Below are 24,093 nucleotides of genomic sequence, written 5' to 3'. Positions count from 1 at the left end.
TACTATTGCCAAGTATAGTCTTGCTATTCTAACGCATAGCCAGATCATACATTGTTAGAGCACCCTAAAATAGGACAGACTAGTGAACATAGAAACGAAAAAGATCAAAGCACATGGAATGAACATGATCTTAGTTAATTGAATTGATTGATCGGTTCTAATCGAGAAAAAGACATGCGATCGAGGGGCAGGTTGAAATACCCATCCATAACTCCGAGATTCGGCGGGTAGAAGACCGGTCTTGCAACCGATTCCAAATAATAATGCGGACAATAGGGAATACGAGACCCAAATGGGGGCAACGATGACAATCTGGGAGAGGTGTATTCTTAGGGCTTACGAGAGGCAGGCTACCGTACGATACGTCGGCATACATCTTAGCGCTTATACGGAGCCTTCAGTTGAGCCGATCCACGCTGATTCGCGACAAAATCAGTTAACCTATAAGTTCGGCCAATTTTTGTCCCATTCATATTGCGCGTGTTCTCATTCTCCTGAGTTGCTTTCCTTCTGCGACATCAGGAGACAGAAACGTTCATAACACCCCTTCGTTGTTTATCATTTGGTTTGAGGATGTCTGCCCCACGCAAGACCATTCTAGTCACCGGCGCCACCGGCAAGCAAGGCGGCGCTCTCATCCGGAGCCTCCTCTCCGCCCCCGATACGGCCGGATTCAACATCATTGCCGTAACGCGCGACCTCGCCAGCTCCCGCGCGCTGAAGCTTGGGGCAAATTTCAACGTGTCCGTCGTGGATGGCGACATGGCCCAGCCCGAGGCCATCTTCCAAAAAGTCGGGCCTGTGTGGGGCGTGTACAGCGTGCAGGTTAACTCGGACGCCGAGGAGCAGCAGGGCACGGCCATCGTCGATTCGGCGGTTGCTCATGGCGTGCGCCATTTCGTCTACTCGTCGGGCGACCGCGGTGGCCCCGAGAAGTCGCCCGTCAATCCCACCAAAGTGAAAAACTTTGCTGCCAAGTACCGCATTGAGAAACACTTGGAAGAGAGGGCCGCGACGAGCTCCCAGCAGATGACGTACACGATCCTACGACCGGTGACGTTCTTTGAGAATCTCACCGTCGATATCCATGGGAAGGGCTTCGCGCGCATGTGGGAACAGATGGGGGACAAGAAGCTGCAGTTCGTGTCGACCCGAGATATTGGCCGAATTGCGGCCAACAGCTTCTTGCATCCCGATGACTACCGCAATGTTGGCCTGACACTGGTGGGCGATGAGCTAACTCAAACCGAGGCCAATGCCATATTTAAGGCTGCTGTGGGATTCTCTATGCCCTTGGCCCCTTGCCCCATGGCGTCTACCGTCAAGTTTCTCATGAAGGGCACCGTGGGTGACATGTTCCATTGGTTTGAATGTGAAGGGTATGGAGGTGATGTGGCCTCATGCCGCCAGCTCTATCCTGGGATGAAAGACTTCAAAGCCTGGATCGAGGAGAACAAGGGGCAGTGGTTGTAAGCCTAGCTACTGTACTGTACTTCAGAAGCCGTTCCCTTCTAGTTTCTTGCGAGGAGCTTGACAATATAGTGTTTTTTCCAGGGTATAGTTCGAAGTATTCCTCTACAAGATCGCCAAATGATTGTTGTAGAGATCGTGATATCCATTTCAGTAATGAAACTACTTTATTTAAAGAGTTCGTGTAGGATAGGTCTGGGTTGGCTTCGGACTCACTTTTGTTGTTTCCAGTTTTTCCAGTTAGTGTGGGCAGATCCGCGTGGATATTCATGTGCTGCACCTGAGCGTAGTTATCTGGGGATACCTAACTATCAATGTTCGGCCGCAACACAGACGTTTCCGTGAATATGTTGTAGAGATTCGCTAGTGTGGTCCTCATTGATAGACTCATATTCAAGGGAGGACTCTATAGGCCCATTTTGGAGCTCGGCGATAGCCGACGTTCATCGTTCCTAGAAAGCCGACTTCCTGAGCTTCGGTAGTAGCTTTGGTCCGATAGCTTATAGCGTTAGTATTGGTCTTAGGGTCATATATTTCGCGCGTATCGCTTTCGCAATAATTATCTTGGCTAATGCTTAACCTAGAGGTCTCCACATAGCATTCAACGAACTAAACTATCGGCCTATCTACCGATAAGAATCTCGTTAGGATTGCCTAAGGCCGTAAAGACTCGATGGATCTCGTCCTCCTCTGCTAGCCCTAAGCTCTACCCGAGCTTATATATAGATAAAATTATTAATAAAAGATATATATATACAAGAGCATAGGATTTGAACCCAGACATATAGATAAAAGAGCGGAAAACCTCAAAACTTCCCTCTTTGGAACATAATTCATATATAAGTGGTGAAATAGTATCTTCATATGCTAATAGCCATAAACTATTGTCATTCGAAAATTTATGTATATTCAGTATCGATGGTACGCTCAACAGCGCCTGACGACCACTAGGTAGTGGCCTGAGTTCGATACTCCATTGGCCCGTTGAAGAGATGGCGATTCAAAAGCAGACTCGGAGTTGTCTACTGTGCATAGCGATTACGAAATTACGACCATAGAACCATAACATCGTATAATATCATTAGTTTCAGATAAATCCAATTCCTTAACATTACAGGTCCGCGTCATCCACATCAGGCAAAAACACAGTGCAGGAGAAAGATCCTGCAAAATTATCATAGACACTCAGCTCTTCCGCCAAAGCCCAGCTATTGACTTCCTTTAGCTCTCTCATGCCGTGCACCAGATCAATATCAAAGTTATCCATAGCAAGCTTCAGCCCCCGCACAAGCTCCCATGTCCACGTATCTTTCAACCATTCCTTCCAGAGATGATATCTCATGTGACTTGCATACCACATGTCAAGAACCACATCCGCACCCTGCATTGCATGCCTAAGTGGGCCATCGATCATGTCCGAATTGAAAGACGGAGCAGGATCTGAGCGAAGGCTAGCTAAGCTACTGCTCAAAGTCTTACATTGCGACCATAAGACTCTGAAATAGAAGTATTCCGGCGCAACCTCTGAAGTATACACGACCAGGTCGTACAGCATGTTCATTTTTAACCCACAAAATGCTTGTAGTGGAATCTCCCAGCGATGCAGGTCTATCACGTTGAACGGTGACACGCTACGCTCCACCCATCCCAGCGCCATGATAGGTGGTTGCTGGACAAGCATTCGACGCCAGCTCGCCTCCGGCCGCCGATATATGTCGCTGCTCTCTAGAAAATCCTGCATGTCGCCGGCGCCAAAGGCGGTGGCACATGATTTAGTGTCATCGGCAGGAAACCAGTATGGAAACTTGGATGCTAGCAGGGGGTTTTGTTGGCGTGGCGTGTTGGCTGGTGCTGGTTGGAAGAATAGAATTTGTTGGATTAGGGAAGATCTTCGGATGCATAGGGCCCATTGTCGGCAGACTCGTTGGGCGAGGAGGACGGTTTGTATGTCTACTTGCGTGAGAATCGCTTCGATGAGCTCGTTCGGTAATGATCGGAGGTCCATGATTTGGTTTTAGCAAGCCGAGATGGGCTTCCCCCCTTTGGAAGTATTCACAAAATAGGGACTGTGGATGGCAATCAACGACGCGTCATGGAGGCTCTGGGCGGGGTTCTGGTCGACCCAAAAGAATTGCTGCTGTTAGAGAAATGGCGACCCCTGATCAAGAGGTCCCATACTCAGCCGCAACATCATGTAATCAAGGGCGCTAAGCGTTGCGCAGGTTCGGCACTAAGCCCCATAGGCGATAGGTCCTTAAATCAAACCTAGGCCAAAGTTTTGCTTAAGATCATATCGCGAAGCTCTCCGCTTTCTAAGAGAAGTTCTCTGTTAGAAGAAGGTACTTCCGGACCCCTTTTGTGCTGCGACACTGATCACCACTCATCGGGCGACTCCATTGGACCACCATCAGGGTAGGCCGAGAGAAATTTACTACCATCGAAACCAACGTTGCTCCAAAGAGATAGATCGTTCATATCGCGAATGCAAGAAATCTAGCCGTAGTGTTTACGGGTCTCGGGACTTTGTTAGGAAATCGTACGCGCACTGATCGTTTCCGACGCGCCAGAAACCGTTGCTTCTGATATCGCACTCCAAGGTCGCAGTGAAGATTCCGACCAAAGAAGAGGTAGAGAAACGAGTGGCTCGCTCCGATACAAATACCGTTGAAGAGCTCTCCTGTAGCCGAACACATATGTTACTTCACCAATTAAAAGTGAATCAAATTGGCTGCCTCTTATTCTCCCGGATGGCCCCACCGCCGTGAAGGGCCTAGGGCTTCGCATCCGTGGAAAGGATCCACGCTCTCGGGATTCTTAGTCGTGGATTCTCGCGCTGTCTCCAGGGATCTGTTAGATATTGATTCGCTAGTGTTTATTTAACTATGAACTAACAGGCTCTTATTATCGGGTGCTTATCCTACCCTTGTGTATAGAGTGCTTTGCTGTGGCTGCGATACAGTCATCTTCTCAAGACAAAAGAGAGGATCCTCGGCAAAATAACTTCTAGACCAATGACGCACTACAGGCAACATTAGTATATACCGTCAATTCATTGCTCTGACACATATACACCAACCATATTGGATGGCTATGGCGAATCACGCTGTCAGGTTTAGTTTTGTCCCTTTGGGTTTAGCGCTCTTTGTCCGTATGCCAGTTCATCAACACCACCGCTCTCCTCTCAACATGCAGCGTCAATGTCAAACGACTGGTAATCCATTTCTTTTGAACTGACCCCATGACCGATGATCAGCCGGCTTCACGTGTCCGTGATTGGTTACGCCAGTCAGGTTTCGCGCCCGAGGCCGAAGAGGCTGAGAACCAACCCCGCAATCAAAATGCGTTGGGCTCTACTGGCTCCGAGGTGGACACCAGGGATTCGCTAGAGGACATTTTACGCCTCGATACTCACACCAACAGCGAGACTCGCGAGGCCGAAGAGGCCGAGAACCAACCCCGCAATCAAAATGAGTTGAGCTCTACTGGCTCCCTGGTGAACACCAGGGATTCGCTAGAGGACATTTTACGCCTCAATACTCGCACGGATAGTGAGACTCCCGAGGCCACAGAGGCTGAGAACCAACACCGCAGTCAGAATGAGTTGAGCTCTACTATCTCGGAGGTGGACACCAGGGATTCGTTAGAGGATATTTTACGCCTAGATCCTCGCATGGACAGCGAGGCTCCCGAGGCGGTTGGTCTACCCGAGTCACAGTCTGCTTATTCGACTGAAGAAGCGAGCGCTCGAGACAGCGATGAGGTGACCGGACGCTCATTGGATGAAGTCCATCAATTGGATACCCCTCTAGTACCCTCTACTGTCGAGGTGCTATCGTCTCAGAGCTCGGAAGTTGTCCGACCGGCCAACAATCGGAAGAAAAAGAAGAATAAATGGGCACCTACACCCTTTACATATAAAGACATAATTCGAAACGCGAGCAAGGCGCTGAATCATATAGAGAAAGGAAATTTGCAGGCAAGGCCCCGCCATGATAAGGCTTCAATTCGTTATTACGATTATCTCCGTGACGGGTCGGTCCACCCAGGGTCTGCTGAAGATGTGCGGGAGCTCCCATCTTTGGGCAATAAGACCGATGTACGCCAACGCTTGATCGTGGTGGAGGATCTTTCCCAACGAACGATTAATACTTTGGGGATAAGATTCAGAATCAATCCAGAGTTCTTCGAGGAGCATCTGCTCAATTCTGGATATTCGGGAGCCGATTTCAACCAGCCATCATCCAAGACATGGAGCACGGCCTCGTTGCAGAAGTCTTATGTTTGTATGAAATGGTTTCGACCCGTTTGGCGGACACCGACATACTTCTCTAATCGCGATCTCTCCGATCTCCTCCGAAACAAAACGGAACATTTCACCCACCGCGGAGCTTTTACTACCCGAGCCGAAACAAATATTTTCCGTTTAGAATGGGACTTATGGACTGATCCAGCTAAGACGATACGAGTGAGCAGGGAATGCGGCTGGGAGGAAAAGGTATCAATATGGAGTGGGAGCCTTCCCGGTCGAAATTGTCAGATTGGTGAGCTTTTCTAGTTTTGAGTTGTTTGTGCAGGTCAATGCTAATCGAGACTCTAGTGATTGTTCTTCTTGATCCTCTGCCCCAGATAAGTGAGCAGCAGCGATTTTTCAAGAAAGACAATCTGTATGAGCCAAATAGTCCCCAAGAGGCATCACGTCTTCTTCCTGACATGCCGAACGATGATGGCCTTGAAGAGGCCCTTGTGGATCTTTTTGGGGGAAACGAAGATGATCTCCCGCGCCGTTTGAATGAAAGGGGTATGCTTTTTGATTTCTGGACACGTTACGTGATGCGACAGACAATGGGGAAACACGTCGACAATGATCCAGTATACAGGTGCATCATCGAGCAGATGGCCCCGCGCAAGGCCGTGGAAGTTGACTTGGATCGAATATTCCAAGAGGAAGGTTCGGCCATAGATTTTAGCACATCATTGACCCGGACCAAATCCACCCGGGATGAGTTCTGCGATGCACTGGAGCCTGATACCGGACATATCAGCTTGGCTTTCCCATTGCTCCAAATAATCTGCCGGGACACATTCGCCCTTCTCAAGCAGCTGCGCCACATTCTTGATGAAATGGATGTGGAAATCATGGACGATGCACGGATGGAAGACCGCCTAGTTTTATGGCGCCAGATCATCAGTCGTGCACAGCGGGAGCTCCCGGAGTTCACTACCTCTATAACACCATTTGTCAGTTTCATGGCAAGAATTGATCCTGATGGTGCTTATGGAGAGGGCTCGGAGCATGGCCCAGATGGTAAATTGGACCTGAAAACACTCCTGGAAGATATCGAGAGAATGACGGAGCGATTGCGAGTCACGTCAGCATCTTTAACATCGAACATGGCCCTGCTTGATAGCCGAAGATCCATTGATGAGGCACACGCTGTGACAAGGCTTACCGAACTGGCCTTCATCTTCATCCCTCTCTCCTTTGCAGCATCTGTCTTTGGGATGCAGATTAAACCCTTTGCCAATCCAGTCCCTATTTGGTATTTCTTCGTCGTGGCTGTTGTAGCAACAAGTTTCTCATACACAATGCGACTTGTCATGCGCAGTCAATGGCTCACACAGATGAAGATAGATATGAGGGCCGACATCAGAAAGTACGCAGACAAAAACGGCAAATCCGTTCAGCCCCGATCGCTTCCCGTTGGTCTTATTCTCCAATGGGCGGCCAGCACATTGGTTTTGAATGCCGTGAAAACCGGAAAATGGTCCATCAGGACTGCTTGGATTGCGTCACATTGGATTTACAGGCAAGTGGGATTAGTGGTCGGTTTTTTCCTGTTGGTTGGACTCATCATCGCGATACCGACTGGAATCCTCGGGACCCGACATCTCAGTCCTGGAATTCAAACTGCGGTAAGCCTGGGGATTGTGCTGGCAATCATTTTCACTTTAGGCGCTGTATTCTCAATCAGCAATGACACACCAGATGTAGAAAATATCTGGCCACGGATCTTCACCCGAGAACAGGCAACTTCTGGGGACCAGTCATCTACTCGGGGCCCATCTGTGCCTTTGGCTTCCGGTCTCTCTCGATGGCTCAGAAAGTGTCTCCTTTGGCTGATTCCGCCAATAACAGTGCTTGTCATTCCAATGGCTTTATTATGGACTCGGGCTCTATCCATTGACATGAAAATCGGCGCGACTATTGGTATTGGTGTGTTAGCCTTTTTTGCTCTGGCATTTTTGGTTGTTGGACAACTGCATCGGGTTACCCTTCCTTCGGAGAGCAGAGCTTCCAGCTCTTTCAGATCTTCCAGTACCGGCAGTTAGTTTATTGGTTCTGTGTATATAGACTCTGGGAATGAGAATTGATTTCGACCATGTATGATCTGTCTGGTTTAAATCTGAACAGAATCTCAAAGATGGCGTATGTCTTATTCACGTGTACTCCTCATGTTAACAGTGTAGGAACTCATCGAATCTAAAGGAGCACACCCGAATAAGCCTTCTTGGTATTTCTCTAGGACAGGGATATGAAGCAAGTCATTCGCTTCCCTAGAAAGTACAATGGGTGGGTTCGTGGTTGTCAGCATCAGCCGCACCCACCAACATAATCCACGGGCGACGCACGCGCCGGCAACCATACGCATTTAATTCAATATAATTCAATTACCAACACCTATTTACATATGAAACCATTCGAATACTAATTAGGGCATATAGTTCTCTTATGCCCTATTTGCTAGCAATTTGAACAGCGCGGTGGTGCACGTTGATTGGTTGTTTCTGCTGCCGGGGACGGGCATACTTCTTCAGCACTTTCGACTTCCAGCGTGCCTGTATAGAGTCCTACCCTCCTTATTGGAAGAATCATGGCCTGATCCACTGCGTATAGGTGGCATGGTGGGTGGTTGAATTGGTAGGGCACACGAACAGGACGCGATCGCGGGTAAGTGCGCCTAATCTTAACAAGGATTAGCCTCACCGGTTCAGCTTTCAGCTAATTGTGAAGTCAAAAAGTTTCTCATACAACTATTATCTTGGAGACTCCCATCATTATTTTCGGAAATTTTCACATCCGACTTCATACATAGTCTCTCCAAGCTCAACTTGCGACCATGGCGGGCTTTTCTGCTAGATGTGGTGAGCACCTCTTGACGAAAAGCGGGGTCGAGACTGTGCTGATATGACACTTTTTATCCAGGAAGATTCATACCCATGATGGGGTATCATCATATTTTGATGATGATTTTAGCCGTTGGGATTCTCTTTATATGTACGATTCAATTCCCCCACCGGCATCCCGGTTCTATCAGGATTTCTCAACTCATATCCGTATTGACAGCACTTTTAATTGCGGGCTGCAGTTCCGGCAATCTCAGCAATGTCTTTTTGTTGTCATTACGATATAAAGACACCAGCTCACTGGCACTGTCAGACCCGACTATAGTGAACACAGGAATTGCCCATGCAGTCCAAAATGTTACGCAGAGTGGTGATGAACCAATTCTCGAAGTTCGAGCAGGATATATGGGACTCTGCATAATGCTTAATGATGGAGAATGGATCTGTTCGACAAGTGCGACCAGCTTAACGAATATCGTGAAACTCTCAAGCAGCTCGACAAATGGCACTCGTGACCCACTCAATCTGATTTATATCGCAAACAGTTTCAAGGACGATATTGTGTTCGATGGACTGCTGTTAGTACCCCCTCCCATTATTTGAGACTGAACCCTCTACGGTCGCTGATCGATGATCGTCGACTTTCTAGATTTATCGTTGTTGCCGTAGCTGTCTTCTGCTTTGTGATGCTCAGCACATTTCCTGGATGGCATGAGGAGGTAGATGACGGTGGATCAGCCGTGGAAGTCAAGCCATTCCCTTCCCGTCAAGTATCGCACGCTGCTCTGGGGGCTTCAGCTGTGGGGTTTGCATTTGGTCTCATATCTGCACTATGGCAGCACATCAATAGCGCCGCGGCTGCATCTATGGCAGAGAAATTGAGCTATGGTCAAATCACCGGCCATGTTGGGCCTGCAGCGATGGCATTTGGGTGGATTGGAGTGGTACTGATCGGCGTGGAAACGCTCGGGCTGCTAGTGATGATCATGAGCATTAAGATCATTGAAAGTCTGGCCGATGATGATTAATGCTTTAGAATTTCAGGTTCTTACATTTGATCGGAAATATTCGCTCACTGACAACCAAATTCTCACGAGAATAGGTTGCAAGTTTCGGGAACCATTCCTCCCATGAACTTTGATTTCTTTAATTATCCCCTCGGAAGACTTTTCTTCCTCGGATAGACGACAAAAGATGAAAAAAGATGATCTAGCTTGGGGTGCCACTATAATCGCCTTGTAAGCTGCTGTAGACGGAGCGTGCTTCGACCGGCGCCGAATCATAATCAGTACCAGCTATTCCACTCTTCAGCTCTGGAATGTATTAGGCATTGGCCACGAAGGCCGATAAGGCATCCACCTACACTAATCCCAACATCTAAGCCCCGCATAGTAGATCTGGGCCTACGTGGATTAGTCCAGAAGCAGCGCAGGTAGCTGAGACTGCGCGCAGCTAGCTGCGCGGAAATCCAGCCACTGCTCCTGATTTAGTTCATGAAGCTCACAGAGTGCTAGACGTACACGATCCTATGAGCAGTGACGTGCTTCGAGACTCTTACCGTCGATATTCATGGGAAGGGCTTCACGCGCATTTGGGAACAGATGGGGGACAAGAAGCTGCCGTTCGTGTCGACCCGATTACCGTCAACAGCTTCATGCATCCCGGTGACGTGCCGTGAATATGTGCTAGAGATTCGCTGATGGTGCCCCTCGCAAATAGAACTTGTATTCAAGGAAGGACTCCATAGGCATATTTTGGAGCTCGGCGATAGGCGACATTCATCGTTCGCAGAAAGCCGACTTCCTAAGCTTCGACGGTAGCTTTGGTCCGATAGCTTGCGCGTACCGCTTTCATTAAAAATTATCTCGGCCAACCCTTAACCCAGAGGACTCCACATAGCATATAAGGAACGGGCCGAACCATCCCGTTCTAATTGATTCGATTCTGTTTCATGGTGTATCTTTTACTGAAGTATCCAATGCCATTGTTGCCACCTGTGCAATTTTATTTTCTGTCGGTTTCGAAATACTATGTATCTCTTTGCTGTTGCTCCGCTGTGTTGACCCTTCTCTCCTGTGTTACTTGCGGTCGCGGTGTTCGTCTGTCTACAGCTATTCAGCCGCCGTGGTGCCCCGCCTGCAGTTGTTCCTTCCCCACCTAAAACGCGTCCCGGCGAACGCTGCAATCTTGTGCTTCCTATAACCTTGCCTAGTTCGCTGCCGAGGCTGCCAACTAAGATAAACTTATGATTCATCATGCTTGGATTGTGTAAGCTCTTTTGCTACGCGGCTTCAGATTATCACTTTGTGGGGACTGCAGGTCTAGAAGATCGACTACTCCACGAGCGTCGGTGAATTCTAGCCGCTTTTAAGCCTCCATTAATCCCTTCATGAAGGCTACTATAGCTGAATTGCATTTAATTTCATGATATCAGGTAAAAATTGTCAGCACATGAAGGGATAACTTACCGCTAGCAACTGATTCGTTGCTGATGGGTCCACATTCGTTTAGCATTTCTTATGTAATTAGTCTACGGGACAGCAAAGAGAGCCTTGCTGTAGCTGAGTAACGGAGACACAGCGAATAGCGGTGTGTCTCAGGGGCTATTTTAGCAGGGCTGTTGCCCCCTGTTTTTCTGTTGAATCAATCAATCTTATGCATCCCAATTGATTCCGCTTGATGTCATTCGTCTCTCTGCATACTAGGCTATACAGTATCAGCTTGCTGTGACAGTTATGAGCCCGATAGCCCGTTAATATCACCAAGAAAGACACGCATTAATTCGCCTGGATCTTTCTGTCAACGTAAGCTTCCTGAATCAGCCCTATATAGCCACCCAGCGGTGGTTCAACCAACACCGAAGGACTGCAGGTCCCGCTCGAAGACCCTACAAAACAGCCTGATTTATATACGAAAATGACGTCTTTCGAGATGACTCAAGCGTCACACGGAAACCCCTACGACCAACGGCTCCGGTCGGAGGCTCAGTAGCAAGTCTGGATCAGCCATATCGAGTCAGCCGCGACAGCCCTAAAGATGTAGGGATATCTCGACCCTGATATCAAAGATAAAGATATCAGGAAGCCACCCGTTGAGCCAAGAGACACCTTTCCCCGACCAGACGAGGTCAAAGCTAGTGTAACCAATGCGATAGAGCTAGATAATGCCGACTACACTAGATACACCCGCCTTATTGCCCTGTTCGAAAAGGAGAGAGCGTTTTGCTATACTATCTATAAGAGCCTAGCCGATATAAACTCTCACGTCTTAGTAATAACCTATCCTGAGAAGTAAAGCTTGCTGGCCGATAGGAAAACTGCGAGGGAGAAGTTGATAAAATTAGCCTAGGAATTCAAGCTAAAGGGGGCTACCAGGGTGCAATACCTCAGAAACGTATAGAAGCAGCAAGCAACTACTCTATTCAGCAAGGCCTCGGTATCGATAGCTAAATGGCTAACGGACTGGTCAAACCTATATAATAAAGCGTATGCAGCGAAAGTGCCTGATGTCTGGCGCTATTCCTGCGTCACCGAACACCCTAGGGACGCCTTCGCTATTAGAGACTTCCTCTAGGTTATCCCTAGCCAAGATAACTTCTTCATTAATCAGTATAAGGCTAAACTGGACGGTAGAGAGAAGCTGAAGTTCTAGGACGTTCTCTCGGAGTATCGGACTCACCGGGACACTTAGGATTATAGCAAGAAAGGCCTAACAGGCGCTGTAGCCTTCGCAGCGACGCTGTACGGCTATCAACAGCCTGAGTAAGGGCAGTCCTCGAATCAGAAGAAGTAACGCTACGTATGCGGCAACCTAAGATATTAATAGAAGGACTGCTTTTATATTAACATAGCTAAGAGGCCGCCGGGCTAGCAGTAATATAAGGCCACTCGTAAGAAGGTCGAGGACGGCATTAAGAAGCTAAGCCTCGCTAATCAGTAAGAAATAGCTAAGCTAATGAGCCCCGGAGCCTTATCCTTATCTAAGATAGTCGGTCAGACAGCTTAGCTAGCTATCACCGATGGAGATGATGGCTTTAGTGATATACCGACCGAAACGATAAACTTCTTCTCTAAAGACGACCCAATATATTCCTTTACCCTCGATATTACCCTAGCCGTGTATAACGCCGCCCTATCCCATCCACTCGAAAACAGCTAGATCATTGACTCGGGAGCCAATATCCACATTTATAACCGTCTAGATCGTTTCGTAGGAGGTCTGAAGGAAGAACGCCGTATAGTCACACTCGGTAGTAGTAAAGTGGCTGCTCAGGGCAAGGAAACTGCCAAAATTATCGTTGAAGACCCTACTAGCAAGATCTTATAGGCAACCTTACTAGATGTGTGGTATATCCTAGGCTTTAAAACTAATATCCTGTCAGTATCAGAGATCGCGAAGAACGGCTTCTTCTTTAATAGCCGCTTCCTAGCTATTACTAGGGATGACAAGCTAATGGCGGTATACGTCAGGAAGTTTGGGCTCTATCTTCTGGAGCATCACCAGGATAATAGGCCTGTCCTAGCAGCGAATAGCCCTCCAGTAGCCTTTTCTACACTCAAGACCTCTCAGAAACCACTAGTATCCGTTGCATTACCGTAGATGTAGCATCGCAGGCTTGGCTATATCTATAACCGACGTATTAAGGCACTCGCAAAGATGGTTAACGGCATGGTTATTAGGGGAGAATTCAAGGATGACGCTTAATGTAACCCTGAACGATATATAGTCTGTTAGCAAGCGAAGGTAAAGAAGCAGATCTCTCGGAGGTCAGCAGCAAGAGCAAAGATCCACGGCAAGTTTGGAAAGCTTCATTTTGACCTGTTGCAGCTAGAGGAAGCTTATAACGGTCATAAATGGGTCTCTTACCTGTTTATCGAGGGTATTCGCCTCTATATAGCCTAGACCCACGAGAAAAAGAGTGGATGTGTCGATGCCATCATTAGCTTCATTGCCATCTGTCGAAATCAGCTTGGTATGGATATTAAGGTCTTCAAGAGCGACAACGAACAGACCCTAGGCTATACCTTCCGCCTATACTACGCTAGGGAGGGTATCTTGATGGAATTCAGCGTCGTCGGAACACCTAAATAGAACGGCTTCATCGAGAGAGCAGGAGGTGTTATTATCATTATCGCTAGAGCTCTCATCATCGATGCAGGCTTACCGAAGAATCTTTGGCTAGAAGCAGTGAATACAGCGGTCTATTTGATCAACAGAACGCCTATAACACTACTAGACGGCTAAGAGATCATCCCATAGATTGAAGCTATTCGGAAACCTCATCACCAACAGAATGAACTGCGTCTTAACCTAGCACATCTCCGGGTTTATAGCTACAGAGCGTACGTACGCCGTCAAGGGATTCCCTAGAAAGACAAGATAGCGCCACGCGCAGAGATAGGGTATTTAGTCGGTTATATTACATCGAATATCTAGAAGGTGTAGTTTCTACACCTTAATACTGTTAGAGTAGTTAGAGACGTCGAATTCGATGAGAACGCACGATTCAGCCCGAAGGAAACAGAGAGACCACCGCTAGCCGACATCCTCGAGACGATGCTATAGACGGTAGGACATAACGCTATAGAGATGCCTGTTACCGTCGATGAGGGCCTCGAGATGACCCTTACGATACCAGAAAGGCACACAGAAAGGCCCTAACGGTAAGAAGAAAGGAGAGAAGAAGAGCAGAGCTCTACGAAAGAATCCGCATCAAATTCCCTAGTTCTAGCGATAATGATACCGTCGCCGACTCCCTCTCGCTAGTTAACTCCGGCGACAGTGCTAGAGAGGTCATTAACAGTCCTAGGAAGCTTTCTAATAGAGCCATTGCCACTCTCAATATCTCTAGTAATACTAGAAACCTTAAACCGCCTCGAAGCTAAGGGGGTAGGAGGGCCTAATGAGCAGCTTCTCGGAGAGCTTAGACAGGCATCAGAATCACTAGAAGCATTAGATCCACTACCGTTAGGATACCGTGAGTATAGATCTCTTGCACCGAATGATATCAACGCATCGCTCTCGGAAAGCAACATCATCGAGGGTAAACGTAAGCGTAGGAGGGCTTATTTCGTATCGGTAAACGATCCAGAGGACTATTATAAAGGCATTCTATTAGCGTTTTCTGCAGAGATGAGCTCGCCACAGACCTACTAACGCCCTTACCGGGACGACCTGCCACTAGAGCTAAAGAACTAGGTAGAGATGATGCATCACCCGCATAGAGATAGCTTCGTCGAAGCAGCTTCGTAGGAAGTCAAAACACTAGAGAGAAAGGGCACCTATAAAGAAGTTAACCGGCCGATAGATAAGGGCATTTAGGTCTTGCCGTTAATATAGGTGTTCACATACAAATTCGACAGCGACGGCCTATTAATTAAATATAAAGCGAGGATATACGTAAGGGGAGACCTTTAGAAGATATTAACGGATAAGAAATATTCAGCGACGCTGGCCGTACGAACTGCTAGGGCTATCTTCGCTCTCGCAGTAGCCTTTAACCTCGATACCGCTTAATACGACGCTATTAATACATTTCTCAATAGCTAGATTAATAAAGAAGTGTATATAGAACTGCCTCCTAGCCTTTACCCTCCGGGACGAAGACTGAGGTGCTGGAAGCTCTTAAGAGCCCTATACGGCCTACGGAAATCACCGAGGCTCTAGTAGTAGGAAGCGTTAAGAGTTCTAATAGCGTTAGGCTTTAACGTTATTCATAAGGATATTTGCCTGTTTACTACAGATAGCATTATCATCATCTTTTACGTTAACGATATCCTTATCTTTAACTATCTTTTAATACGTTAAGAGGCTGCGAATGTGGCCAAAAGCCTTAACCAGACCTAGGAGCTTCGCTCGATGGGCGAAGCGTAGTAGTTCTTGGGCATCCGCATCGTGAGAGATCGTTAACAGGGTAAATTATAGCTATGTTAAGATGCCTATATCGCTACGATGGCTACTAAATATTATTTAACCACTGAAAGATAGCTTGAAGTCCCTCCTATCAGCATAGCTAACCTTTAACCTTATAGTAGAACGGCTACCGACGAGCGAAGGCATGAATTCTTAGCTAAGGTCGGTTCCGCACAGTATACTACTACGATTACCCGGCCAGACGCAGCGAAGGCTACCTTATATCTCGCTTAGTTCCTATCGAACCCTTCCCCTAAATACGTTAACGGAATCAACCTAGTTATCGCTTACCTATATCACACACGGACGAGAGCCATCTGCTATCGAAAGCTTCCTAATTCGCTACAGCAGACTGTATAGTTCTTCAGCGATATATCGTATAGGGACAACCACGATCGGAAGAGCTCATCGGGCTATATCAGTTTAATATTCGGAGGACTAGTAGATTAGAAGGCTACGAAGCAGAAGACTGTAATAACGAGCACCACTGAGGCGGAATTGCTAGCAATGTCAGACGCTGGCAAGTCTCTATGTATATAGAATCGTCTATTCGCGGCTATTATGTTCGTTCCTGGTCACCCTATTGTCCTACAATGTGATAACCAGCAGACTATCAACCTATTAACGGCCGAATCACCTTAACTACGCACGAAGCTCCGACACATTAACATCTACCAGCACTGGTTGCGGCAGGAGGTTTAAGCCAAACGCATACCGGTGCAGTAGGTTAAAACGTCGGATATAGCAGCAGACGGCCTTACGAAGCTATTGCCTCGCTAGAAGCATGCCGAATTTGTTAGGTAGCTGGGGATGGAAGATATTGGACAGCTATTGGAAGGTGAAATCAATACCTAAGGACGTCAGATGAAATGGTGCAGTAAATTGCCTACAGCCATTTTGCTGAGGGGGTGTGTCAGCACATAAAGGGATAACTTACCGCTAGCAACTGATTCGTTGCTGATGGGTCCATATTCGTTTAGCATTTCTTATGTAATTAGTCTACGGGACAGCAAAGAGAGCCTTGCTGTAGCTGAGTAACGGAGACACAGCGAATAGCGGTGTGTCTCAGGGGCTATTTTAGCAGGGCTGTTGCCCCCTGTTTTTCTGTTGAATCAATCAATCTTATGCATCCCAATTGATTCCGCTTGATGTCATTCGTCTCTCTGCATACTAGGCTATACAGTATCAGCTTGCTGTGACAAAAATCTAACATTAGAGAAGCATGTATCGTAATGAAAAAAATCTATCGAGGCAAATACAGACTTTCTTTTCGATAATTTCCTGGATGCGAATTTCGATATCTCTATTGGGTTCCGGCACGGTGGAATTGAAATATCACCGCTTTATAGGTGGTCGAAAAATACGGGAAATTTGTTGCGTTTGGGTGTGGACCCTCCCAAAAGTGGCAATCAAATCCGGGCATGTGAGAATGGAAGGGGGAAAGCTTGTCTGCCCCCACTTTCAGTTATCGCAAACTTTCTAAACGTAGGCCAGTCTGATCCCCAGGACTCAATGTTGCTTCTTAGTCTTCGTCAACCATCGATCTTCCATTAGGCCCCCAGATCATGCCATCACGGCCCAACAGCAGCCGACCTGGATGCTGGACGTGCAAAAAGCGCCATCGCAAGGCTCGTGTTCCCTTTCCCATGTTGGTATCTGATCTCAAGCTAACGATGTTAATAGTGTGACGGGTCTCGGCCAACATGCCACAAATGTGCTGCATATGGCGAAGAATGCGAAGGGTTCGGATCGCGGCGGTTGGCGTTTCGTGATAGTACACCCAAAGTACAGGAGAAGCATAGGTCTCACCGGCTGACGACAGCATCATTCCGCTCCTTCGGCCAGAATTCCCTCCCCGCAATATCCATGAAGGATCGGGCGGTGCTCTGTGAATTCATCGAATCGGTTGCTTCGAAGCTCGCTTTGACTGACTCGCACAATATCTGGCGCGATGATGTCGCTCAGATGGTATCAGATGAGAGCAATCATAGGCTCCTATTGCACGCTATTCTTGGCGTGACTCTCATGCATCGGACGCATCTCGAGTTTCGGATAACGCCCGATGCAGTCATGCACTACGATCTCGCAGTGAAGAACCTTCAGCCCGCTCTGGAACCGGCCGACTTGCTCCGATCCTCACAACTAGATACAGTTCTGGCCACGTTGTTCTTGCTTGTGTGGTTTGAGGTACGTTCGCAGCCGCCCAGCATAGACAGCGAATGGTAGCCTAATCTAGAAGATAGATACTTGCACAAGACTGGGAAAAATGGAATGTGCATCTCGCTGCGCTGGCCAATTTACTCAACGGCCTGGATCCTTCACAGATTGCCCACTCTCGATTTCGACAAGTTTTGCTCAGTGCTGTCGCAAGGCTCGACGTGCCTAATACCATATGGAGGCTGAATCCGCCCCTGCTTAACCGGTCACTTTACAAACTGCTGCGATCCCGAGGTCAACGGAACGCAGAACCCCAAAGTCTCGACGACGCTGCCGTCCGCGCCTTTGAGAGCTTACATGCGATCATGGGACAGTTTGCAGGTATCTATGCGGACTGGCTTCGCGGCGTGTTGGCATGCTCCGAAGTGGCAGCTTCCATGCTGGGTATACTGGAGGATCTCAACCTATGGCACAGGAGCCTTCCGCGCGACCTGCAATTGTCTGGCGACATCAACGCAACCTCAGCGACTCCGAAAACCCCATTACAATGTACGCTTCTGGTTCATTATCTTTCCTCAAAGCTATTTGCGCTTTACGTTCTCAATCCGGACTGCTCAGCCCCGGATGACACAGCTTATCCGTTCTGTCACCAGATCGCACGGAATATTTGCACCCTCATTGATGGGCTTGGGCCACCGGAAAGGCGCAACTTCACTCGTTTCCGGGGGAGATGTTGGCATGATCCTGCCTCTCTCTATTGCTAGCATGTTTCTGCACACGGACGCTGAGCTCAGATGGGCTTGCCATTGGGCTCGACATGCGCAACATGAAGGCATGTGGTGTGGGAGGAGACGGAGTATGATCATGGAGGCTTGGGCCAGATGCCAGCGAGAAAACCCGTCCATACGCCCGATGCATACGATGATTGGGCCTGACAACATTCACTGGAAGCCAGGCAAAAGCCTCAATGTCTGCATCGTGACTCACGATAAATTTGAAGGCCGGACCCAGGCTGTTGAGATGTTTAGTATCAACGAGGAAGGATTATTCTCTGATTATTGCGTCTCATGACTAAGGCGCCGTCTCTGTAACTACCAATTCTCACCTCCACCCTTCCTCTTCCCCAGTCATCTACACCAATTACCACGTATCCTTGACTCTATCAAACATCTCATAGACAGTACTCTGTAGATGTTCAACCTGCTGCTCCACCCAACCGTTCAGCTCTTCTCTTGTGAGGATCTCTTGTCCTCCGACAAGCGTCCGCTTCCGTTCCGCGAGTCGCTTGAGAAAATCATCCACCCTATCGCGCACAAGTTTGAGCCTGTACTGAGCAAACTGGTAATGGACCTCAGTCATATCACTCGTCTCGGGCCCGATATTCCTCAAAGTTGAGTTATCCCTCAGCGCCAAATCCTTGGGACGAAATGAAGTGACCATGGTCACCCGTTCATGGGCCCCAATCGTGCGGAACGCAGCATGCTTCGTACATCCTCCCTGTAGAATGACTCCGCCTCCCATATGCGCCGCTCGCATCTTGACTACATCGCCGGTGCCCGTCTCGATAGCGGTCTCGCCGCCGCGCATTGTGCTAGCGTCGGACAGCATCACAACGCAAACAAATTGATAACTGTCGACATGCCAGTCATCCACTAGCTTGTCGTTGTCCTCCTTGTCTAGGCTGGATACCTCTTCGGCGGACAAGGCCGGAGTTGGAATCTCCCCAAGCTCCCACACCCCACTGACACCCTTCCTCCCAACTTGGACGTTGGTGTGCCCGATCTCCCAATCCATCACTGGAACCAGGTCTATCCCAGCGGCATCGGAGATGACCTCGAGCGTCGCTGGATGTGTCCACGCTTCGTAAATAAATCGGCCGACCTGCATAGAGCCACACCGTCAGCGATCGGCTAAATTTGCCCGGGATAAGGGGGTAAGAAACGCACTGTTGGGGCAATGCCACGGATTACACAGGGTGCCCGCGCCCAGGAATGCATATAATTGTTGAACACCGCGGGCTGGAAGAGTTCTCGCCTCATAAGACGGACACACTCCTCTGTGAAGAGGTCAAACGGATCGGTAATGCACATGTCCGTCTGTGGCGTTTCTGAGTCGAGTCCAAATTCACCAAAGGTGTGACGTTTTGCCGGGGGTTGGTATCGGAGGTGACGTTCAGGGTCGAATCTCGGTTGGACATCATCGCAATGGATTGTAGAAGCAGAGGTAGGCTTGGCATGGCTCTGCTGAGGTGGACAGACTGGTGGCTGAACGGCGGCAGTTGACATTTTGTCTTCAAGTTATCAGACGGTTGAAGAAATATGAAGATCAAGGGAGAGTATCATTCAGAATTGATGTGAGCTGAATCCTTTGTTTATATCTCAATCCTCACTTCTTCTTTGACATCATTCTACGCCGTTATAGAAGTGGTCAGGTGTACAAAGTAGTCACGCTCTGGCGGTGCTCCAGATCCGGCCAGAGGCTGACGCCAGATCTTCCATTTTGGGTTAAAAAACAGCTCTGGCGAACAATGACACGAATCTTAAACGACCATCTCCGGCCGTGAACAGGCTTAATAAGTCACCTGACCGGCTTACAGCCGAAGGCCCGAAGCTGTGGGTTCTCAATCGCTGTCGATACCATTTTAGACAATTTTAGCTTCTAGTAAAGCCGATTCGTGCAGTGGATGAGCGAACACGTATGCACATCTTCTGCCGTCGACCTCCTCAATTATTCCATTTCGGGTATGTATGTGGCCTGCTGCTATGGCCTGTATCATGATATCCCAACTTCGCCATTGAGTTCACCGTGTCTCCATCTGCTCTCAGCTGCGCCCGGCACGTAAGGCCACCTCTACGTACCATATTTCCTCTGCCGGGTGGGCTCTCCTTTCTGAGCTGCCGATGCTTTTCTGAGGGCGCTCAGAGTCAGACTCACTAAGTAAATTTCAGTCCAGGCTCAGGCTCAATGACCCGTGGATGAGCTCTCTGTGAGGGGTTCCAGCAGTCCGGAGTACTAACTATCTACAGTCATTCTCGGAATCGGCTTGACCAGTACACACTGAGAAACTCGTTTCTGGGCCCCTCTGCCATGGCCTTAGCGTAGAACATTCATTGAGTGGGCCTCACTAGGTCGAGGGCCGCTGTACGATGCGCTGTGTACGGTATTGTATCGAGTCCGTAATATTGCATCCTGCGCTTTGAACGTTGGGTGGTAAAGGTTGATTACCGGTACTAGATAAGCAACATTTTACAGAGGCCCTCAACTTAGTGCGGCCCGCCTAATGAATGATCTATGCGAAGGCCTTGGCAGAGCGGCCAGAAAAGAGTTTCTCAATGTGTACTGGTCAAGGTGATTTCGGGAATGACTGTAACTGGAAGTGGATAAAACCTGGCCACTTTAGATTTCACCCGCAAGACCTCCAATGTTGGTTCTTGAGAATGGGCGTGTGCTCCAATCTAAACCCTACACGGCAATAAACTGTGGAGATGGATTAGAGATTGGCTCATGATAGGGGTATGTGGAGAACATCCAGTACTACTACCGAGGATGGAAGCTGAATTTTTGCCTGTTTTGGAGAAAGCTTCTGAGTTATCAACACACAAAAAAAGCCCCTTATCTGAACCGGGTTCACAGGCTTGGGGAATGATCTATGGGCGTCTCAGTGCAGATAGCCAGTATTGGCGCCTATCATATCACTAGTGCAAAAGATAACACCCGTTCGTGAGTATCATACGAAATTTGATCCCTCACTGACGCATGTGGGGTTACCTCATTTGGGCGTGGCCGGTATCAACAACGAGGGGTGAGCTATATGAAGCCTATCTAACTCTGATTGTCAGTGTCTCGAGGTCGCCTACCTTATCTAGGTAGGTAGAATAGGACCGTGTTTCTCCCACCTCTTTAGCGGGGCATTCTGCTTGGTAGACTGACAGATATCTGGAAACTACTCCTTCCTCTCAGTGACTATGAGATTTGACCTTGCGTGCTACAATGGATGTTGAACAGAACCCGATCGTCATGGACGGCGCAGTGGGTAAGGACGAAAAGTCCAATACTGCTCGTTCTCTGTCCAAGACAGAAGCAATCGAACATAGCGAGCACGATCTATTACACGAAGAAAATGTGGACACCGTTCTTGCAGCCAAGATGACACTGATCAACGACGTGAGTATGAGGAATATCACTGGCTTTCTCCTTGCAAACCAGAATGAAACTGAACAGAAATTGTTGCAATCGCTCTAGACTATTGATGAAATTGGATTTACCCCCCACCACTGGAAACTCTTTTGCCTGAATGGCTTCGGATACGCAGTCGACTCGCTTATCCTCTTGATCCAGTCCATCACCGCCGGGCCAGCGGGCATGGAATTTCAACCGGGCTTCAAAACCGGCTTGACAATCGCGGTATATGTTGGCATGCTCGTGGGCGCTATTTTCTGGGGGTTTTCCGCGGACATCATCGGCCGACGTTTTGCCTTCAACTTCTCGCTCCTAGTTTCGGCTATATTCACTATTGTTGCGGGAGCCTCTCCTAGCTGGATCACCTTGGGCTTGTTTGTGTGTTTGAGTGCATTTGGAGCCGGAGGCAACCTCGTGCTAGATACCACAGTCTTTCTCGAGTATCTGCCGGGCAAGCAGCAGTGGCTACTGACTCTTATGGCAGCTTGGTGGGGTGAGTTAGCCTTTTGTTCGTGGAATGTTTGATCACTGACTAACATCACCTAGGTCTTGGTCAGCTGATTGCAGGTATTTTGGCCTGGGGGTATCTCCCTCATTATTCGTGTGCCGATGCGAGTGACTGCAGCCGGGCTAATAACCAGGGTTGGCGCTATATCTGGTACACAGCTGGAACATTAGTCTTTGTGCTCTCAATCCTACGTGTTACTATAGTCCGACTAGACGAGACGCCAAAGTTCCTTCTTACTCAAGGAAAAGACGAACACGCAGTCCGCGTGCTCCAGACCATCGCCAAACGTTATAATAGGCCATGTAGCCTCACCCTCGAGCACCTTCAAGCCCTAGGGCAAACACAGAACCACAGCACGACTCGCGCAGGCTTATCTCAACGACTATTCTCTCCTCGCGAGGTGAGCTTCCATTTCCGCGGTCTGTTCGCAACACGAAGAATGAGTCTCTCGACCTTACTAGTATGGTCCTCATGGCTACTGATCGGTCTCGCCTATCCGCTCTTCAACGTCTTCCTACCCACATACCTCGCCTCACGAGGCGCGAACTTCGGTCAACCGAGCGCCTACATCACCTGGCGCAACTATACCCTCAACAATACAAGCAGCATCTTTGGACCCGTGCTTGCAGGGTTTATGTGTCGTTCAGGCTGGTTCTGGGGCCGACGAGGGACAATGATCATCGGTGCGATTATTACGATGGTCTTCTTTTTCTGCTATACGCAGGTTCGCACGGCCAGTGAAAACGTCGGTTTTACGTGCGCCATCAGTTTCTGCGTGAACGTTTACTATGGCACCTTGTATGCCTATACGCCCGAGGTTGGTCGATTTATCTCCCTAATTTAACCACAGCCCAATAATGACGATTGATTAGGTCTTCCCCTCCGCCCATCGAGGCACGGGTAACGGAGCGGCGATCGGGTTCAACCGAATCATGGGCATTGTTAGTGCCGTTGTGGCCGCGTTCGCAAATGTAAGTCTCCCTTTTGTGATTCTAGCGGTATATGAAGCCCTGAACTGGTACTGATTTTGAGGGATAGACCGAGACCGCAGTACCCATCTATATATGTGCTGCTTTGTATCTCCTCATGGCTATCATTGCCGCCGTCTTCCCCTTTGAGCCGTTTGGTCGACGCAGTAGCTAGATTGTTGGTGCCTAGTCGAGCTCCGTTTGTGCGGCCTGCAACGGGCAGACTTGTCGAGTTAACCTATGTAGATTTGATGACAGTGGTCTCTGAATTCAATTGGATCTGCTATCAATAATGTACACCACGACATGTGAATTCGATAGGTAAAGGCCTTCAATTGTGCCCAACTCCTAGAATAGAGACCAGTTTAATAGAAATACATCGACATTTGTAGACAGATCAGCTGTACCTGCTTCCTGGGTATGGGAGTATGAGCCGATTTCTGTGGCGAAAGGAATGGAGATTAGGCATCCCTAGGTAAGCTAGGTCCCACACAGATTGGACGAAATTGGCCGCTTACAAGGAGGTATGTCGAAATGTGTGGAGTGGTAACAAACTTACTACTAACAACAACACCTCGCCAAAGACCGGGTCAAAAACCCGCCGGCGCAAGAACTCCGAGTATCTCATGCCAGATACAGCCTCAATCAGCTGGCCCAGTACACCAAAGGCAGCATTGCTGTAATACCACCAGCTGCGGAACCGCTGACCCGCATGGTTAGATGTGGGTAAGGCATTGAGCATGGCAATGTGGTCTTCCGCCATTTTCGAGAACG

General features: G+C 48.5%; 7 protein-coding genes across 7 annotated transcripts; 5 read left to right on the top strand and 2 right to left on the bottom strand.

Moving 5' to 3' along the window:
- Nucleotides 1–573: 573 nt before the first annotated feature.
- N7482_009405 (uncharacterized protein) lies at nt 574–1,473 on the top strand (the record flags this gene model as incomplete). The annotated part of the gene is made up of 1 exon (XM_056691529.1): nt 574–1,473. One exon carries the CDS (start codon nt 574–576, stop codon nt 1,471–1,473), a length of 900 nt encoding a protein of 299 aa, XP_056539235.1.
- A 1,108-nt stretch (nt 1,474–2,581) lies between these two features.
- N7482_009404 (F-box protein) lies at nt 2,582–3,475 on the bottom strand (the record flags this gene model as incomplete). Its single annotated transcript, XM_056691528.1, has 1 exon — nt 2,582–3,475. One exon carries the CDS (start codon nt 3,473–3,475, stop codon nt 2,582–2,584), a length of 894 nt encoding a protein of 297 aa, XP_056539234.1.
- Nucleotides 3,476–4,708: 1,233 nt separating this feature from the next.
- N7482_009403 (Mg2+ transporter protein CorA-like/Zinc transport protein ZntB) lies at nt 4,709–7,800 on the top strand (the record flags this gene model as incomplete). The annotated part of the gene is made up of 2 exons (XM_056691527.1): nt 4,709–6,011; nt 6,068–7,800. The coding sequence occupies 2 exons, from the start codon at nt 4,709–4,711 to the stop codon at nt 7,798–7,800; spliced, it is 3,036 nt and encodes a 1,011-aa protein (XP_056539233.1).
- An 891-nt stretch (nt 7,801–8,691) lies between these two features.
- Nucleotides 8,692–9,623, top strand: N7482_009402 (Fig1 domain-containing protein; the record flags this gene model as incomplete). Its single annotated transcript, XM_056691526.1, has 2 exons — nt 8,692–9,173; nt 9,245–9,623. The coding sequence occupies 2 exons, from the start codon at nt 8,692–8,694 to the stop codon at nt 9,621–9,623; spliced, it is 861 nt and encodes a 286-aa protein (XP_056539232.1).
- A 7,449-nt stretch (nt 9,624–17,072) lies between these two features.
- On the top strand, nt 17,073–18,428 carry N7482_009401 (Zn(II)2Cys6 transcription factor; the record flags this gene model as incomplete). Its single annotated transcript, XM_056691525.1, has 3 exons — nt 17,073–17,141; nt 17,191–17,694; nt 17,751–18,428. The coding sequence occupies 3 exons, from the start codon at nt 17,073–17,075 to the stop codon at nt 18,426–18,428; spliced, it is 1,251 nt and encodes a 416-aa protein (XP_056539231.1).
- A 376-nt stretch (nt 18,429–18,804) lies between these two features.
- N7482_009400 (uncharacterized protein) lies at nt 18,805–19,949 on the bottom strand (the record flags this gene model as incomplete). Its single annotated transcript, XM_056691524.1, has 2 exons — nt 18,805–19,545; nt 19,611–19,949. The coding sequence occupies 2 exons, from the start codon at nt 19,947–19,949 to the stop codon at nt 18,805–18,807; spliced, it is 1,080 nt and encodes a 359-aa protein (XP_056539230.1).
- Nucleotides 19,950–21,654: 1,705 nt separating this feature from the next.
- On the top strand, nt 21,655–23,494 carry N7482_009399 (MFS transporter; the record flags this gene model as incomplete). The annotated part of the gene is made up of 5 exons (XM_056691523.1): nt 21,655–21,828; nt 21,907–22,336; nt 22,390–23,168; nt 23,224–23,322; nt 23,390–23,494. 5 exons carry the CDS (start codon nt 21,655–21,657, stop codon nt 23,492–23,494), a joined length of 1,587 nt encoding a protein of 528 aa, XP_056539229.1.
- Between the last annotated feature and the right edge of the window lie 599 nt (nt 23,495–24,093).

The sequence above is a fragment of the Penicillium canariense genome, assembly GCF_028826845.1.
Source record: "Penicillium canariense strain IBT 26290 chromosome Unknown utg000007l_segment0_segment0, whole genome shotgun sequence".
NCBI lineage: Eukaryota > Fungi > Ascomycota > Eurotiomycetes > Eurotiales > Aspergillaceae > Penicillium > Penicillium canariense.
The sequence above is the reverse complement of the archived record's forward strand: the minus strand, read 5'-3'. Positions and strand labels throughout refer to the sequence as shown.